The sequence below is a fragment of the Miscanthus floridulus genome, chromosome 2 (genome assembly GCF_019320115.1).
Source record: "Miscanthus floridulus cultivar M001 chromosome 2, ASM1932011v1, whole genome shotgun sequence".
Lineage (NCBI taxonomy): Eukaryota > Viridiplantae > Streptophyta > Magnoliopsida > Poales > Poaceae > Miscanthus > Miscanthus floridulus.
In genome coordinates this window covers 5709890-5728398 of record NC_089581.1, presented here as the reverse complement: position 1 = coordinate 5728398, position 18509 = coordinate 5709890, and the positions used below count along the sequence as shown (strand labels likewise).

General features: G+C 43.3%; 1 protein-coding gene and 1 pseudogene across 2 annotated transcripts; one reads left to right on the top strand and one right to left on the bottom strand.

The window, feature by feature from the left end:
• Nucleotides 1-2585: 2585 nt before the first annotated feature.
• On the top strand, nt 2586-12674 carry LOC136515734 (SCAR-like protein 1). 2 transcript variants are annotated; one of them, XM_066509247.1, is made up of 11 exons: nt 2586-2938; nt 4648-4811; nt 4905-5028; nt 5105-5231; nt 5724-5785; nt 5929-7046; nt 7179-7574; nt 7692-11602; nt 11689-11775; nt 11873-11992; nt 12099-12674. In XM_066509247.1, exons 1-11 carry the CDS (start codon nt 2781-2783, stop codon nt 12144-12146), a joined length of 6315 nt encoding a protein of 2104 aa, XP_066365344.1. In that variant the 5' UTR covers nt 2586-2780; the 3' UTR covers nt 12147-12674. The 2 variants fall into 2 exon arrangements, with proteins under 2 accessions (XP_066365344.1, XP_066365347.1); XM_066509250.1 differs by having other exon boundaries at nt 2865-2987.
• A 55-nt stretch (nt 12675-12729) lies between these two features.
• Nucleotides 12730-18509, bottom strand: part of LOC136515749 (CASP-like protein 4B3) — a 30708-nt pseudogene continuing 24928 nt past the window's right edge.

The window sequence follows — 18509 nt, the reverse complement described above, 5'->3', positions numbered from 1 at the left end:
CCTCCAGACCAGTGGCCCGGCGCGCAATTATTCCCGCGGTGCTCGGTGCCAAAACGCCCGTCCTTGACGCCGTCGTCTTCCTCGTCGGCCATGCAGCGCGATCTGTAGCAACAGACACCGTCTCTGTCCCCTCGGTCCTGGCCGCGTGCTCGCCAGCCTCAGTTTCTGTGGGTGAACGTTGAAACCAGGAAACCGTAACCTTTGCCGAGTAGCTACTAGCTAGCCATCTCCGTCCGGAGGGCGATCAAGACAGCGCGGTGTGCAGTCGACACTGTTCTTCTGCTTCTGCACATGTATGCTTACCTGATTCAAAGACAGACATGTCTTCTTTCTTTCGTCTTTGAAATGGAAACGAACAGGGTGCATGCGTAACTAACGCCAGTTCCGGAGCTGTAGCTGTAGGCCTGTAGCTGCTGCAGGTGTCGCAGACTTCCAGTCGGTGTACTACTCGGCGCCGATGATTCCAACCAAAAACTTCATCGAAAAGGTACGGTTACGGTGGTCCACATCAGTTAGGTGCTACGGCACACGTCACTCTTTTAATAGCACACAAAAACGTTCGTCATCAGATCTTCTGCTGCTGGGTACGCTACCTTACCTGTATCCGTGAGCGAAAAGACATGTACTATACAGACCGACGGATTGATAAGAAACGTTGACTGCAAGTGTAGTGTAGTGAACATACGCTTCCGAGATCCGAGTGGAAGCTCGAATACCAAATGAGAACGTGCAGCGAGAGAGACAGGAGTACAGCTCATGCTCACTATTTTGTTCTGCAGCAACAGGTAGCTAGGCGTAGCTAGCGTAGCAAAAGAAGAACCAGCCAGTCGAGCTTTAAAGCTAGTATAAAGCGCTTTATCACAAAAACAAGCAAAGCAAAACACACTTCAAAAGCAAGCACCTTCACTAAAAAAAAGCGGGGGTTCGATCTTCCAGGGGAAAATTCGGGAGGAACCAAATTCCAATTAACCGGTGCTACTAGTTTCTGCTGTGCCGGTACTGGCGTGCTGCTGCAGTGATGTCTCTTCCGCAGACCACGGGAGTCTGTTTACTTGCTCGATCGTGGATTATAAGTTAGAATAATTTTTTTTTCATACTAAACCAATCAATAATAAATAATTCATAATTATTTACTATGAAACGAGCAGGCTGAGTAGCGTGCCAAGGGAAAGCTCACTGTCACCGGCCATTAAAAGCGTCCGATACCAAGTGATAACACCGAAATTAACGCGCAATAAGGTGTGCTCAAGTACGTTGCGCTCCGTACTTGCCGGGTGCACTCCGCTACTAGCTCGCCTCACTTGAACTCTGATTAGTTCGACTTGCCTTTGGTGCTGCTCCGCCTGCTTTATTTTGCTGGAGCTTTACCAGACGCACTTGTGCCTGTTTAGTTCCACCAAAATCCAAACTTTGACACTATGTAAAAAGAAGATTTTCCGTCACATCAAATTTGCGGTATATGCATGGAGTACTAAATGTTGATGAAATCAAAAACTAATTGCACAGTTTGGTTGTACTTTACGAGACGAACATTTTGAGCCTAATTAGTTATCATTGGACAATTATTACCAAATACAAACGAAATACTACAGTACGCTACGGTGCTACATGCTTTCCGGCGGCGCCATTCCGCAGGCAACTAAACGCGGCCTTGTTGGGTGCAGTTTGCTAGCTGCCATATCGGATGAGATTAGACGAGACGAAACTGAAACCCAAATGAAATGATGACGACGAACAAAATGAGGCGTCTACGACGTCCACTCGTCCACAAGACAATAAATAACCCCATCTTCTGCCAGCTCAGCACGGTTCAACGCTGGCCCCCCACCGTCAAAACCCAAACCACCCCCAATCTAAACTGTCTGCAATAAGTGACGCATGTAGACACTCATGCCCTGTTTAGATCTCACCCAAAAAACAAAAATTTTCAAGATTTTTCGTCACATCAAATTTTACGGCACATGCATGGAGCATTAAATGTAAGTTAAAAGAATAACTAATTGCACAGTTTGCCTGTAATTGGCGAGACGAATCTTTTAAGCCTAAATAGTTTATAATTGGACAATTTTTGCCAAATATAAACGAAAGTACTACAGTAGCCAAAAGCCAAAAAATTTCGGAACTAAACGCGGCCTCAACCTCTAAATAGATAGCAGGAGATCTAAAATCAACCTCCAATAGAGTACCTATACAGAAGATCCATTTTAGATTGTCTGAAAGACACAACCCAAATATAAATATCATCTCTTCTAAAAATCTATTTACAGAAAATATTATCTTTTAGATCCTATTGTTGAAGAGAATATCAAATATGTATTGAACCCTTTAACTATGGTGCTTTGAATGGATATTGTATGTTAGGTGGTCTGGTAAATATCAGCAAGCAACGAGGCCCCGCGTGAAGGCCCACCGTCCTGGCCCACCTGGCAGCCTGCGGAGCCCCACGCGGTACTAGTGGACAAGAATATCTTCACGGGGCACGAGGGGCGCGGGGCCCGGTCGTCAGCGCCCCGCTCGCCCGTGACGCCGCTGTTATAGATGTGAAAGAATGTCCTAGCCGTACTGTAAATCTCGTTACCCTCACTCCGGGGCCTCGTCTTCCTCGCTTCGCCAGTCGACACGCTGAAAAATTCACGCGCTAAGCGCACCCTGCGAAGTCTACCAGATGCTCTTCAGGGCGGCGCGCGCGCCAATGGCGGGGTCCTGAGGTGCTCAGGGGCAGGGGAAGGGCGGGGAGGAAGGACGGCGCTGGTGAGGCGGAGGGCTCTCGGCGGGCGGAGATGATACGGTACCAGATACGGAACGAGTATGGGCTGGCGGATCCGGAGATGTACGCGTCCCCCGGGGACGGGGAGGAGGATGATCCGGAGGCGCTCCTCGAGGGCGTCGCCATGGCCGGCCTCGTCGGCGTGCTCCGCCAGCTCGGAGATCTCGCGGAGTGAGTGGCGCTGCCTGCTCTCCGATTTTGTGTTAAAGCTATAGGTTCTGTACGTAGCTTGTGATTTCGGTGGTTTTTTTTCCTTCTTCTTCTGAGGCTTGTTCTGTCGCAGCCGATTGGTGCTGGTTGCCTTTCGTTTTGTTTTGGGAGGTATTTGTGTACAGTGCAGCGCAGTTTGGTTACTTATTTGGTTTAAATTTTGGCGACTTCCTCAGCTTATTCGCTCAATCTGAGGGGACTCAGTTGTGCGACGGAATCACCTTCTTCGTTTTGTTTTCAAGTTGCATTTCGCTGGCAATGGTTAGACTTTTTTTTTAGCGGACACTGTTGTTGGATTTTCTTTTTAGAAATGTTTTTAAGGGAGTGCCATTTGAATTTCCTCACAAACTGGGGCTGCGAATCGAATTTGCATCCATTTCAGGGGTGCTGAGGTGGGCGAATGTGGGAATTACACTGTCTGGCGTCTTTGTTGCGCGCATTAGAGGTGTTTCCAAAGAATTTTTTGTTTTGCCTAGTAGCTGATCATAACACTAGTGATGAGATTAGACTTTGGAGTGCATATTTCTATTTCGCTGTGCAAGTCAAATCTGTTACGTTTTATAGGTATATATATCACCTGACTTGCGCACATGGGTTGAGGTGGAAAGACGCTGCAAAATGTGAAGTATTTGACCTTGCTTGGTCACAGTTTTCTATCTCTGCAGCCAATAATCAGGGCTTCATCAGAGTATATGACCTTTGTTGGGTCTGTTGAAGGAGAATTTGCATAACTATTGGGGTTTCCTACTGGCGAAATACCTAAGAGCATTGCGTTGTGAATCTCATATCTGCAAAGAAGTACTCCCTCCATTCCAAATTGTAAGATGTTTTGGCTTTTCTAGATACATAGCTTTTGCTATGCACTTACACTATGTCTAGATACTTAGTATAAGCAATGTATTAGAAAAGCCAAGACGTCTTACAATTTGGAGTGGAGGGAGTACTTCTTGATCCAATGAGAGTGCTTGCAATGTATGTGGAAGGAATGCATTGCCATTAGAGCTCTGAACTTTGCTATCCTTTTGGTCTGCATGTTAAAATTGGGGTAATTTGAGGACGATTAGAAGAATTTGCACTATAGCCTATAGTTGCTGTTTTCTCGACCTTTTGTTGTTGTTCGGTTTGAACCAAACTTTACTGCTTACTCCGTGTGTTTTTTTATTTAAAAGCGACTATAATGGTGGCCTGGCACTTTGCTTTTTGTTAACTAACTAGATATGTCATTCAAACTACTGGCTTGGTGTAATTTATTTTTGGCTCAACTTCAGCATTAATGTTTTTTTTTTTAAAAAAAATCATATTTAGTTGTTGTTCAGGAGTTGGTGGTACTACTGTTTTGTCTGTCAGAACATCTTTGCATCAGCTACTGTTCCCATTTGCTCAACTAGTCAAGTTCAATGTTGTTGCAAAATCACAGTATCTTTTTAAAAAATAATTCTGTATGTTATTTTTTAGTTAGTACCAGTGTACATGAAAGTCCAACTATTCTCGTTAGATAAGTTTTGATCTTAAGAGAAGTATTGGATAAAGTCTCAAGCCAAGTAGTCAACTTGTTTAAAATATAGGAGTTTAGTTGTTAATCTCTGATACTTTCTCACCCATCTCATAATAGTGAACATGCAGTTTTACAGTTGGCTTCTCATTCATACTGAATTGTACATGTGCAACAGGTTTGCAGCTGAAATTTTTCATGACCTTCACGAAGAGGTTATGGCTACTGCTTCTAGAGGACATGGTTTAATGCTCCGGTTGCAGCAATTAGAGGCAGAATTTCCAGCAGTTGAAAAGGCTATTATATCTCAGACTGAGCACTCAAATTACCCTCATGATGATGGTTAGCCGAAAAAAGCTCTGCATACCTCCTTGCTAATTTCTTTTGGATTTTTTTTTATCTTTTTAAAAAAAATCTCTCCACATTCTCTTGTAGGAACTGAGTGGCGTGCTAATCTTCAACTTAATCAGAATGTGATCACACAAGGAGATATGCCTCGTTTCATTATGGATTCATATGAAGAATGCCATGGCCCACCACAATTGTTCACGTTGGATAAGTATGTAGATGTTGTCTTTTGTGAACATTTACTATTTAAATGTTTTCTGCAATTTCACTCAAGGATTATTCTTCAGGTTTGATGTTGCTGGTGCTGGAACCTCCTTAAAACGATATTCAGACCCCTCTTTCTTCAAGACGGAACATGCCTCCAACATGATAGAAATGGATGTTTTAATCGAAAAGAAACCTCTTAGAATTAAGGTAAGTAAAAAAAGTCAAATCTTGCCAATATTTTACTAAACTAACTCGCCAATTATTGTTTTCCACTTCTTGGCGACTTTGCCTTCTTGATTATTTTGTTCACAAAAAGAACCTGTGAAGCTGATTGCATATTATGGTGACTATGTTGACTTGGCATTGTTTTCCTTTAAATTAATTGATCTTGCCAAAAGAGGATCAATGTGTACATTGGGGATAATAGTCAAGCTAATTAAATTGTATGTGGGATTAGACGTTAAATTAGGATGATGATAGATTTTGGGATTTATTGGTAATAGCTAAGAAGCTGTCATCTCATATTGCCTTGTGGTTTTTTAAACTGGAACCTGGCCTTTTCCCTCAAGTAAGTGCCTGTTCTGCTAGTATGTCATTATGTAGATCCGGATGCAACCAGTTCTTTGAGGCCTCATAGTTTCCAGAGAGAACAATGCTCTTAATCAAAAACTTATTTACCTTTCTTTATTGTTTATTCAGAAGAAGGCCATGCGTTGGAGGAAAGGGGCAACTCTTGAATCATTACTCACTGCAAACTCTGAGTAAGTTTGGTGCCATTTTCTTGGGCATGACTATTGAGCATCAGATTCATCTAAAACAACCAATTTCCGAAAGTCTTAGCTGATATGATTTTAGACTGAATTTTTCCATGTTATGATACATTACTTTTGTGCAAAACCTGTAGGCCTCACATTACCCCCAAGGATCGAACTTCTAGAAAAGTTCCACCTAGGACAACAAAGTTGAAATCCAGGCAACCACGGAGTCCCGATCATAAAACTGCTAGCAGAATCTGGCGGGAGCATCTGCAAGAAGTAATTTCATCGCAGCAAAAAATCATCTCCAGATATTCGGCCAGGCATTACAATGTGAAACTTAGATCAACTGACTCAAGTGAAACTGCATCTCCTTTTGGAGAAATGGACAATTTTGGTGACCCTGTTCAATCTTCTGGTAAATTGGATCTGACAAAAGTTGTTCCAGTAAACGAATCTGATGCCGTGGAGACTAAATCTGAACCTACCGATGGGTCAGCTTACTTGGAGCTAGGTGATAAACGAATTCTGGGGAAACAACATGAACCTTTACAACAAGATGGCATAGTCCATGGCTCAGAAAAGCTGCAGGACTGTCCAAACTTGGATGTTAGAGAAAGTAATAACAGATCACATTTGACATGTGAAGAGAAACCCCTATTGGCTGGGGTTCCTGCTGATCAGAAAGATATTGATGGCCGCAGGCCTGATGACATTGTGAGTGATCAAGACAACTTCATCGATGCTTGTAATGATATGGACTCTGAAGACGAAGAAGATCCTGGAATGCAAACTGAATGTGATCCCAGTGCCAGTGTTGAACTGGTTGAATTGAACCGTCACAACAAGGAAGGTGAAAATGCATTGTATGCAGAACCTCCAGAAGTAGGTCCTGCAATAGACTCGTCACCAGGGTTGGACAATTCAAGCAGTGGTGGAGAACTAACCTGTATGGACTTGCCACTTTCAAGTGATTCTGCTCCCACAGTGTCAGCCACTAATGGTCCAAACTCTGGTTCACAATCTGGCAGACAATTGAATGGTGTTGACTGGCCCAAAGACGAAGAGCCTTCTAATGATGTGGATCTAATGGACGTGAGCTCATCATCTAGTGTAGTTTCTGAAAATGGCGATGCACAAAACAATGATGGTCTCGTTAGTTGTCTACAGCACAAGGAGGAAGCTTTTCACTCTATGAGTGATGATCATGCTGTTGCTATCCACAATTCTGATAAACAGTCACCTGATACATCTAGCAACTTGGATGGTAATTGTTACTTGAAGTAGCAAGTCTTTCGATAAAATACATTCTCATTTGTTACAGTAAAATATAACTTTCTTGTTTTTGCTTTACCTCTATTTTTTGTTTACTAACATAGTTATTGTCTTGTCTGGTTAGATATGGTTATCGGCTGCAACAATTACACCGATAAAGTACGTCATCCAGTGGAGCATGTCCAGGATGTTGTACTAGATGATATTTCAATGGTATTGAGCAAACCTAATGATGTTTCAGAAGACAAAGATAAAATCAGTTCTGGGATTGCTGATGATTTGTCTCTCCACCCTACCAAACCGAACCAAGAGGAAATGCAGGAGTTGAAGAAAGAATTGGAAGAAGGCAGATCTTTAGAATCAGGAAGTTCACCTAGCAAACTTGCATCGCTGCCAGATAAGGATCATGTTATGTGGATGAATGATGTAGAAGTGGACAATGTTACAATTCGTAAAGAAATTGTTGCAGATACGGCCGCAACAGGTTTGGATACTGATGGCATCCACGAGTGTCAAGATGGTATGTCGATATTATTCTTTATGTTTTTCCTTAATGCTTCAAAAAATGCTATAATCGCATGCCTCACTTGATAGGCATTTTGAATGTTTTATTTGGATGGGTGTTCTGTTTATGCAGGAATTGCACAGAAACATTCAAGCATCCACAATAATGTACTGTATGAATCAAATGATGATGAGATTGCTGAAGACATGCCCTCTTTACTAGATGATGGCCTATCAACTACTTTCAATATGCATGTTGCAGAGGACCATCAAATTGTTGTGCTTGAACAGAGGACTTGTCCAACTAGCCTCAACACATGCAAGGATGATTCTGTGCAAGCATGTGCCATGGCCAGGGATTTCACTGATGCTCAAAAGCTTCCAGGAGTCATTTCTGGTGTATTAGCTTCTCAAGAGGAGACAGAATCTCATGTAGGAGAGACACTTGCACCCACGTCCTGTGCATTCAGCGATGATACCGAAGCACTAGAGATTGGTGTCCCTCTAGCCCCTAGTACTACCTTTCTACCTAGCACCAGTAGTTCCTTTGTAGAGCAACGTGAATTGACTGAAACAGAAGAAATTCCGGAGGTTGGTGAATTTGCGGTTGCAGAAGAATCAACTACTAGCGGATTAGCAGATGATGTGGTACCTCCCAAAGAGTTCATTGATGCTAACATACATCCTGAAAAGGCAGAGGTTCTGGCTACAAGTTCAACTGAAGAAACCACTAAGCCGGATTTGCAACTACAGTCTCCTTCCAGGGAAGATTTGGAAACAATGGAAGCTATTCGCAGAAATCTTGGTGCAGTAGATGAATCAAGAGAAGATATCTCTAAGAAGAGTATGTTGCAGACAGACAATATCCCTCCTCTTATTGTAGAGACTACAAGTGAAAAATATAGTGACAGGGATGATGGTACACAATTTCTAGTAGAATCTGATTATCAAGAAGAATTACTAGAAGAGGCCAGTCATAATGCTGAAGATCTCTCTCTCTGCGATTTGAACAAGGATGGTGCAGTAACCCTGAAAAGTAACACAGTTGGGAAGCAACCAGTGGATGCTGATCAAGATTTGGTGTGGGGGATGCACGCTCAAGATTCTAGTAGTACAAACCCGTTCCTGGATCCTGCCTACTTGATGAGCCATACTCAAATTGACCCATCTTCCAGTATGAATTGCCAACCATGTTTCCCTGAAGAAGAGGATTTCCTTTCAGAACTTCTAATACAACATGACAATATGGGAATAACTGCTGATGCCCTTTGGGAACCTGCAACTCCACCTGATGAAGCGCCATTACCATCAGTAATTATGACTGAAGATGATTTCAGATCCTTCTTCCATGAATATCATGAGATAGATTTTTCATCTGTCACTGACTGTTCTCACAGTGAACCAGCCTCAGATTCTAACAAAAATCCAAATGCTTTTCTGGTCAGAGAGTCAGATTTTCCATGTTATAACTCTGCCTTGCCAGTGAAGTTAGATCAGGAAGCCTGTGTTCATTCTAAGTTCTGTTCTGAGTGTGTTGAATGTTCATGTGCTGTGGATAGACAAGGCACTACATCAATGACTGTTTCTGGTAAAGATCTCAAGGACAAGGGCAAGACACCAGGAGTAGATTCCCATTTAAAATATCCTGAGTTTTCCTATGATAACAGAAGTCCTGAATTAAATATTATCTCTGTTCCAGTGGATTTACAGCAGGAACTGCATGGCTTGTCTGGAGTTGATTCTCGTAGTAGTCCCCCTTTGCTGCATAAGGAGAAGACTAGTGAAGAACGCTGCTTTCCTTTAAGCAACGACATTGTTGAAGTGAAACAAGAGCTAGAAATCCGTGCCGGCCTTGTTCCACATTCTTCTATTAATGAAAAACAAGATGGACTGGATGTCGCTGTACCAGTGGAACCAGAGGTCCATGCCTGTGCCTTGGATGAATACGATAACCAAGATGTTCCACACTGTTCAACTAGTGAGAAGAATGAGGCCCTTCCTTTGTGCAAACCTGTTCTAGTCCAGGGGGCAGAAGTTTGTGCCTTTGGTGGATTTGAAGTTGATCCTCCAATCATTCCATCACCTTCAGTTGATGACACTAAGGACAATCTAGAAGTCAGAATGAACATGATCCTCCAATCATTCCATCATTCTTTGAGGACTTCTTTTCAAGCAGAACAGAAGTCAGAATGCTGCACCTCAGGTGAACATGATTCTCAAATCGTTCCATTTCCTTTGCATGATGAGAAGATCGACGAACTGGATGGTCCTCCTTTGAGCAATGGCGATGAACAGGATCGGGAATCAAAAGTTTGTGTTCCACAAGGACATGATGCTCAAATCGCTCCATGTTCAACTGATGAGGATATACATGAATTAGATCGCCCTCCTTTGAGCAGTTCCGCTTTAGTGGATCTTAAATCAGAAGACCATGTCTCGGATGATCGTGATTCTGAAGTCACTCCATGTTTGGTTATTAAAGATAAGATTGATGAATCTGTAGATGCTCAACCAAACCTTCTTCCTGGGGAGCTAGAGCAGGAAACTCATGCACCCCCTGAATTAGACTTTCGAGTTGCTCCACAAGCAGTGAAGGAATCTGATTGCTCAACTGAATTTGATTCCCAGAGTGCACCATGTTCTTCAAATATACCAGTACTAGCTGACACAACAGTGTTGACTTGTATTTCTGCCATGCCTAGCAGTGAGGAGACGTATCAGTTGTCTCCTGGTCTGCCACCCACTGTACAATTTCAAAATGATTCCTACAAAGTTCCTCAAGCACCACCCACTGATTCCTACAAAGATCCTCAAGCACCACCCCCTCTCCCTCCTCTACAGTGGAGGTTTGGAAAGCCTCGGCTAGGACTTCTGAGTGGAAAAGGCTGTATGACTGAGCCTGCGAGGGCAATAGATCTTGTTCAGATATCAAACCAAGAGATGGATATTAGGCTAGGTTTGCTTGATCCAACAGATAGATCTATAGAACCAGTACCCTCTCAAGAAATCAAAGAAGATAAATGTGAGAGTTCTTTGATAGATCATAATGATCAAAATGTAGATTTTGGAAGATCATCAACCAGGGTTGCAGTAACTGATGTTGCAAGGACTGAACACAGGCCATCCTTAGAGACTTCAGAGGACATTAAGCAACAGGGGCATATTTCTTCATCAGCAACAGGACTTGAGGAACACCTGGATGCTGGGGTCACATCAACAACAGCAGATGAGGAACATCTGGATGATTCTGGGATGACAGATGGAACAGCTTTATACTCATCAGACCCTCTGTTTCCATTACCTGCATATGAACTGCAGGACCCTCAACCAGCCACTAGAGAAAATAGTGAGCATCCCAGTCAAACACATGGAGCTGCATCTGGGGATGATAAGTCAATGGATGCTGTTGGCAGCATGGAAAGCACCGCAACAAAAGGACATGTTTCTGAAAATAGGTGTTACCAGCAACCTCAGCATGGTGAATCGTCCTCAGAGACTTCAGACCATGAAGAGCATATTACAAATGCATCAGAGGACGGTGTTAAACATCAGTCTGGTACAAGTGAGGCACCTTCAGACACAGCAAAGCATTCTGCACCAGGCACGCTGTTGAAAGGGAATGGCCAAGAGAGTCAACTTTTACAAGAACATAATGTTGGGAGCTCCGAGGACGATCAACCAAGAGGCCCATTGCGCAGCTTAGAACCAATGGCACCTCAAGATTATCCACGTGATCAATGTAATTTAGAGACGGAAAACAGAAACCAGGCTAGCAACCCAGGCCTGTTACTGGAATGGCCTGGTGATAAAAGTGAGTTGGTCACTGTCCTTGATGAAGGTTGCTATGCGCATGCTGAGCAGCCGCCTGTGATGGGATGGACTGTTGGACCTCAGATGCTTCATCCTAAATATGGTATTTTAGTAGAAGAGAGCCCATTTGAGCCAAATATCGCTGACAATCATTTAATCAGGAAGCCTATTTCGATAAAAAACATCCCAAGGAATCCACTCGTTGATGCTGTTGCTGCTCATGATAGAAGCTCGGTAATTTGCCTTCATCCTGATATATTTTTTTTCTGTGTCGTAGCTATGATCCCTGTATTAACCTAACGCCATCTATATTTGTGCAGATGAGAAAGGTTTCAGAGCTTGCACCATCAACTGACAAGCCGAAGCCTAATGAGAGAAACATGTTGCTACAACAGATAAGAAACAAGGTTGGCAAATGAAATGCTTTCTCCGTTGAGAAACAAAATTAAAACTCAAATATGTGTGCATTCTCCCTAACTTGTTTGCTGTTTGCTTTCCGATCAGACCTTCAGCTTGAAACCAGTTGCTCCAGCTACGCCAACAGCCATGAGATCCCCTGCTAGAACCAGTACTAGAAACTTGAAGGTTGCTGCTATCATAGAAAAGGCAAATGCCATCCGACAGGTTGTCTCTCTGCGCTTAGCTTCAGCTTCATTCGCGATAAGTTAGCTTCCATTTTGATGTTAATGTTGGCCTTTTGCCGATCTCTCTTGTTCATCTCATGTAACAGGCAGTGGGAAGTGACGATGAAGACGCAGATAGTTGGAGTGATACATAATGCCCACCTTTTGCCCTCTTGGTGTTTCTTTCCATGGCAGAAAGATACCAATTCCTCAAGAACATTGGGGACAGGTTGGGGATGCACAGCCATGTCATCGTTTTTGTTAGTAATATAATGTTAGTCTTGTGTATGAAGGGCGGGCCTGGTGCAAGCGGTAGAGTCTTACCGCATGTGATCGGAAGGTCCCGGGTTCGAGTCGCGGTCTCCTCGCATTGCATAGGTGAGGTAAGGCTTGCCACTGACACCCATCCTCAGACCCCGCAGAGAGCAGGAGCTCTCTGCACTGGGTACGTCCTTTTTTTTATAATGTTAGTCTTGTGTATAGTATACGCCCAGAATCCATCTTTCATTTTTCCCATCTTTCATTTTTCTTTCTGTATTCTTTCGACCGATTGTTTGTATACCGGCCTGTCTCTCCCAGCAGCAAAGGCTGTTGCGGTTGGCATGATCCTAGGATAGCATGCATGGTCTATGTAAATTAAACAGTAGTTACAAGTAAACAATTATTTCATTTTCTGAAAAGGGGAGATTAATGGCATCATCGATTCCGCACATCATAGCAGACATCGATTTCACTTTCCACACAGCATAGCAGACCTTGGGTTACAAAAATCTGAATCCATTACACCCGCTTTGACAAATTTGTTGATCAATGATGAATAACACTTCTTTATCAGAGGAAAAAAAGTGCTCAACAAACAATTGGATATGCACAATGTTGAGGCCGGGTAACGTGCCCTGACACATGAAATGGAGAGTTGTGATTACAGGGTATACAAGAGCCTCCATGGAAAGGTTGTACCCGGAAACGAGAGCAGAGAGGCCGATGGCCACAAACGCGAAGAAGGTCATGCTGATTGCCGCCGCCGCCGAGTCGGTGAACAGGTTGTCCGCCGCCTGGCCCATGTAGTCCGTCACCGGCGCCGCCGCGGACATCGCCGATATCAAGAAGTAAGCGACGACCTGCACCAAGGTTCCCAGTTTTTCCATCAGAAAAAAGCGAGACAGACAAGAAACGTATAGTATTCGGCGGCGGTTGGCGACACGACGCTGCCAGGTTGGGCATCGGTGGTTGGATCGGATCGCTGCGATCCCCGCGACGCGCGGGCACACGCGCACGGCGCACCGGACGAACCCAACCTGGTCTCCGGCGAAGTCGACGACGGCCGACGCCTTCCTCGGCGCGATGAGGTCCCGCCCGGAGCTGAGGCGGTGGACGTCGCGCAGGACTTGCGCCGTGGGCCGTGGCGTACAGCCACGCCACGATCGAGATGCCCAGGCAGTAGCTGCACGGAGACTCTTGATCGGTACCATGGATTGTTGCAATGGTTGATCGAGAATGGTTTGGTTAGCGTACTGACTTTGTCAGGATCTCAATCTGGCGAGTTCTCTTTACTATGAATGTGAATCGAGAGTAGCGAGACAGAGAGGAATAGAAGAAGAACGTGTCGAACCTGACACCACATAGAGATGGTCCAGAAGCCGCCATCTCGTTTGTTGGTGAAGTCTGCGCACGGCCAGCGACGTTCGGGGAAGAGGTCGATGAAGTCGTCGACGTCGATGGAGCGAGGCGGCGCGGCTGGTGGCTTCCCATCACTGACTGTTGAAAGGTCATAATATGGCTAGAGGGGGTGAATAGCCTATTTAAAAAACTACAAATCAACTAGAGCAATTTGATTAGTATGTCAAATAGCGAAAATCAAACTTGCTCTAGCTCTACAAGGGTTGCAAGCCACTTATCCAACAATTCTAGTTGTAATAATAGCTAGACACACAATTTTCTATGATACTACTCACTAAGAGCTCTCAATCTTTCTACTCTAAAGAGCTCCACTAAGCAAACTTAAATAGCAAAGCAAGCTTTTAAATCTTTCTACTCTAAAGAGCTTGCTATAACTAATTTGCAAGAATGTAAACGAGTGAGTAGGATGGTTATACCGCCGTGTAGAGGAATGAATCAATCACAAGATGTATATGAAACCAATCACCGGGAGAATATCAAATGACAAGAGACAACCGATTTTTCTCCTGAGGTTCACGTGCTTGCCAACACGCTAATCCCCGTTGTGTCGACCAACACTTGGTGGTTCGGCGGCTAAGAGGTGTTTCACAAACCTCGTCCACACGATTGAACACCGCAAGAACCTACCCACAAGTGAAGTAACTCAATGACACGAGCAATTTACTAGAGTTACATTTCGGCACTCCGCCGGGGAAGGTACAACTCCTCTCACAATCACCGGAGACAGCCACGAACAATCACCAACTCGTACCGATCCTCCACCGCTGCACCAAGCCGTCTAGGTGGTGGCGACCACCAAGAGTAACAAGCGAAATCCACAGCGCAACACGAATACCAAGTGCCTCTAGATGCAATCACTCAAGCAATGCACTTGGATTCTCTCTCAATCTCACAAAGATGATGGATCAATGATAGAGATGAGTGGGAGGGCTTTGGCTAAGCTCACAAGGTTGCTATATCAATGAAAATGTGCAAGAGTGTGAGCTTCAACCGGCCATGGGGCTTAAATAGACGCCCCCACGAAATAGAGCAGTTGTACCCCTTCACTGGGCACAACGCGGGCTGACCGGACGCTCCGGTCAGTTGACCGGACGCTGAGCCCCAGCGTCCGGTCGCTCGCAGTCAGCCACGTGTCCTAACTTCCCCTAGACGCTTCGGTCAGTTGACCGGACGCTGAGCCCCCAGCGTCCGATCGCTCGTAGTCAGCCACGTGTCCTAACTTCCCCTAGACGCTCCGGTCAGTTGACCGGACGCTGAGCCCCCAGCGTCCGATCGCTCGTAGTCAGCCACGTGTCCTAACTTCAACGGTCATCAATCTTGACCGGACACTGTGCTTGAGTTGACCGGACGCTGAACACCAGCGTCCGGTCGTTTACAGTAAGGTTCCAAAACCGACTTTTGCCGACCGGACGCGTCCGGTCATGCTCGACCGAACCCTGCCAGCGTCTGGTCACACTTGTGACTTCTTACTGTGCTGACCGACAACACGACCGGACGCAGCCCTTCAGCGTCCGGTCGCTTAGCGACCCAGCGTCCGGTCAGTTGACCGACGCCAGCATCCTTGCGACCAACTCCATTTCACCTCTAACTTATTTACCCTTGCTCAAATGTGCCAACCACCAAGTGTATCACCTTATGCACATGTGTTAGCATATTTTCATAAATATTTTCAAGGGTGTTAGTACTTCACTATATCCTAAATGCATATGCAATGAATTAGAGCATCTAGTGGCACTTTGATAACCGCATTTCGATACGAGTTTCACTCCTCTTAATAGTACGGCTATCTATCCTAAATGTGATCACACTCAATAAGTGTCTTAATTACTAAAACAAAATGGCTCCTATATTTTATACCTTTGCCTTGAGCCTTTTGTTTTTCTCTTTCTTCTTTTCCAAATTCAAGCCTTTGATCATAGCCATGCCATCACCATTGTCATGATCTTCGTCATTGCTTCAACACTTGGAATAGTGCTACCTATCTCATGACCGCTTTGATAAACTAGGTTAGCACTTAGAGTCTCATCAATTAACCAAAATCAAACTAGAGCTTTCAATCTCCCCCTTTTTGGTAATTGATGACAACCTTTACACAAAGATATGAAATAAGATTCAATTGAATTCATGTTGCTTGCCCAAGCATATTTACCATGTGTAAAGGATATGGACAAGTTTCATGAACTCCATATGGTAGCAATTGCTCCTCCTACATATGTGCTAAGAGTTTGGATTGTAGCTTTGCACATATGCTTGGATAGGAAATATAGGAGATAATTTCTACCAAATGATGCTAAGGTACAAGAGATGGACCTTTGAAGCGTGATACCAATCGGAGTGCACCATTATACCATCCTTAGCACCATTAGTAACTAGACATACATAAAAACTAGAATACCCCATGAGATCAAAATTACAAGTAAGAGTCTAGTTTTCATATGATGAACATAAGTCTAATTACTTTAGCTAAATACCGCTTAATAGCTAGATACTACTTGCAAATTTATGGGAATGAAATCATTAGATGACTTATGCATACTAGATTTTCATTTCATCATGCAAATTTACAATTAGCATACACCACACAAGCATGGATGTTGAATTTTAGAACTTGTGCCATGCAAGCAAATATATGAAATGCACATTCAAATGCACCATACAAGTTCATGAGCTTGCTCCCCCTACTTGTGTGCTCAAAATTTTAATTGATCTCCTTCCTTTGTCATATCTTATCTCTCTACACTATTTCTCCCCCTATCACTTATCTTTGTTTCTCTCCCCCTTTGTCATCAATGATCACAAAGGCTTAAAGTAGAGATATGTTCAAATTATAGATAGATTGGGGTGAAACCATGTGAAATGAGGATCCTTTTTCAATTTGGTTCAATCTAGTTTACTTGCAAAAGATATTTAACTCGGTTTAATCCAATGACAAGTTTCTTCACACCTCCAAATAAGGGTTATCTTGTACCATGTTGAGTTAAACACTTATAGCTCATCTTATAGATCAAACACTAGGTTTACAAGCCCACAAACATGTTATATGTTACCACTAGATCATTTCAAACATATAAGCAATAGTGGTAACATACAAGCATCAAATTCATTTGATTTTCATGAATGATCCTAATCAAATGTGAAATATGTCTAGATGCACTAATCATATCCTAAGCAAGGATGTATGTTATGCCAATCAATTTATACCTTGTATTGCTCGAAGGAGAGGCATGTCATATAAGCATCAACACATATTGGTGAAGTCAAGTATGTTCAATTCATTCCTTAGCTTGCAAAACCTCTTCTCATCAAGTGGCTTGATGAATATATCGGTAAGTTGATCATCGGTGCCCACACTCTATGCAAATATCCCCTTTTTGTTGGTGATCTCTTATGAAATGATGGCGGACATCAATATGCTTTGTTCTTGAGTGTTGAACCGGGTTGTTTGTGAGTTTGATGGCACTCTCATTGTCACATAGCAATGGCACTTGTTTGATCCTAATTCCAAAATCACTTAAAGTAGCCTTCATCCAAAGTAATTGAGCACAACAACTACCAGCCAAAATATATTCCGCTTTAGCGGTTGAAAGTGCTACACTATTTTGCTTCTTTGATGACCAAGATACAAGTGATCTTCCTAATAGTTGACATGTGCCCGATGTGCTCTTTCTCTCAACTTTGCATTCCGCATAATCGGAGTCCGAATATCCAATCAACTCAAACCTTGCTCCTTTGGGATACCACAACCCAACATTTTGTGTATGCTTCAAGTACCTCAATATCCTTTTAGTTGTCTTCAAATGACTTTCTCTTGGTGAGGCTTGAAATCTAGCACACATGCATACACTAAACATCACATCCGGTCTTGATGTGGTCATATAGAGTAGGCTTCCAATCATAGACCGATACATCTTTTGATCCACCATGTTGCCACTTGCATCACTATCCAAGCTTCCACTTATCCTCATTGGTGTACTAATAGCTTTACTATCATCCATTCCAAACTTATTGAGCATGTCCTTGATATACTTGCCTTGACTCACAAATGTGCCATTCTTCATTTGCTTGATTTAAAGACCAAGGAAGTAACTAAGTTCTCCAATCATAGACATCTCAAACTCACTTGCCATCATCTTGCCAAACTCCTCACAAAAATCTTGATTTGTTGACCCAAATATGATATCATCAACATAGATTTGCATTACAAACAAGTCATTTTCAAGCTTCTTGGTGAAGAGAGTGGTGTCAACCTTTCCCATCTTGAATCCCTTAGAGAGTAGGAAATCCCTCAATCTCTGATACCATGCTCTAGGTGCTTGTTTCAATCCATACAAAGCCTTTCTCAACTTGTAAACATGGTTGGGTTTCTTTTCATCTTTAAAACCGGGAGGTTGCTCAACATACACAAGCTCATTGATGTACCCATTGAGAAATGCACTCTTTACATCCATTTGGTACAACTTGATGTTGTGAGCACAAGCATAGGCTAACAAGATCCTAATTGCTTCCAATCTTGCAACTGGGGCATATGTTTCTCCAAAGTCAAGACCATCAACTTGAGTGTAACCTTGAGCCACTAATCTTGCTTTGTTCCTTATTACTATCCCATCTTGATCTTGCTTGTTCCGAAAGACCCACTTGGTTCCAATCACATTATGATCCTTAGGCCTCTCAACTAACTCTCATACTTGGTTTTTTGTGAAGTTGTTTAGCTCTTCATGTATAGCATTGACCCAATCAACATCCTTCAAAGCTTCATCTATCTTCTTAGGCTCAATGGATGACATAAATGAGAAATGCTCATAAAATAAAGCCAATCTTGATCTAGTTTGTACACCTCT

What these genes read in the sequence shown, in the direction of transcription:
- LOC136515734 (XM_066509247.1), top strand. Translation starts at nt 2,781, where the DNA reads ATGATACGGTACCAGATACGGAACGAGTATGGGCTGGCGGATCCGGAG. An exon ending in TACATCTAGCAACTTGGATG is followed by an intron (nt 7,047 to 7,178) that starts GTAATTGTTACT and finishes TTGTCTGGTTAG; the next exon opens with ATATGGTTATCGGCTGCAAC. An exon ending in CATCCACGAGTGTCAAGATG is followed by an intron (nt 7,575 to 7,691) that starts GTATGTCGATAT and finishes CTGTTTATGCAG; the next exon opens with GAATTGCACAGAAACATTCA.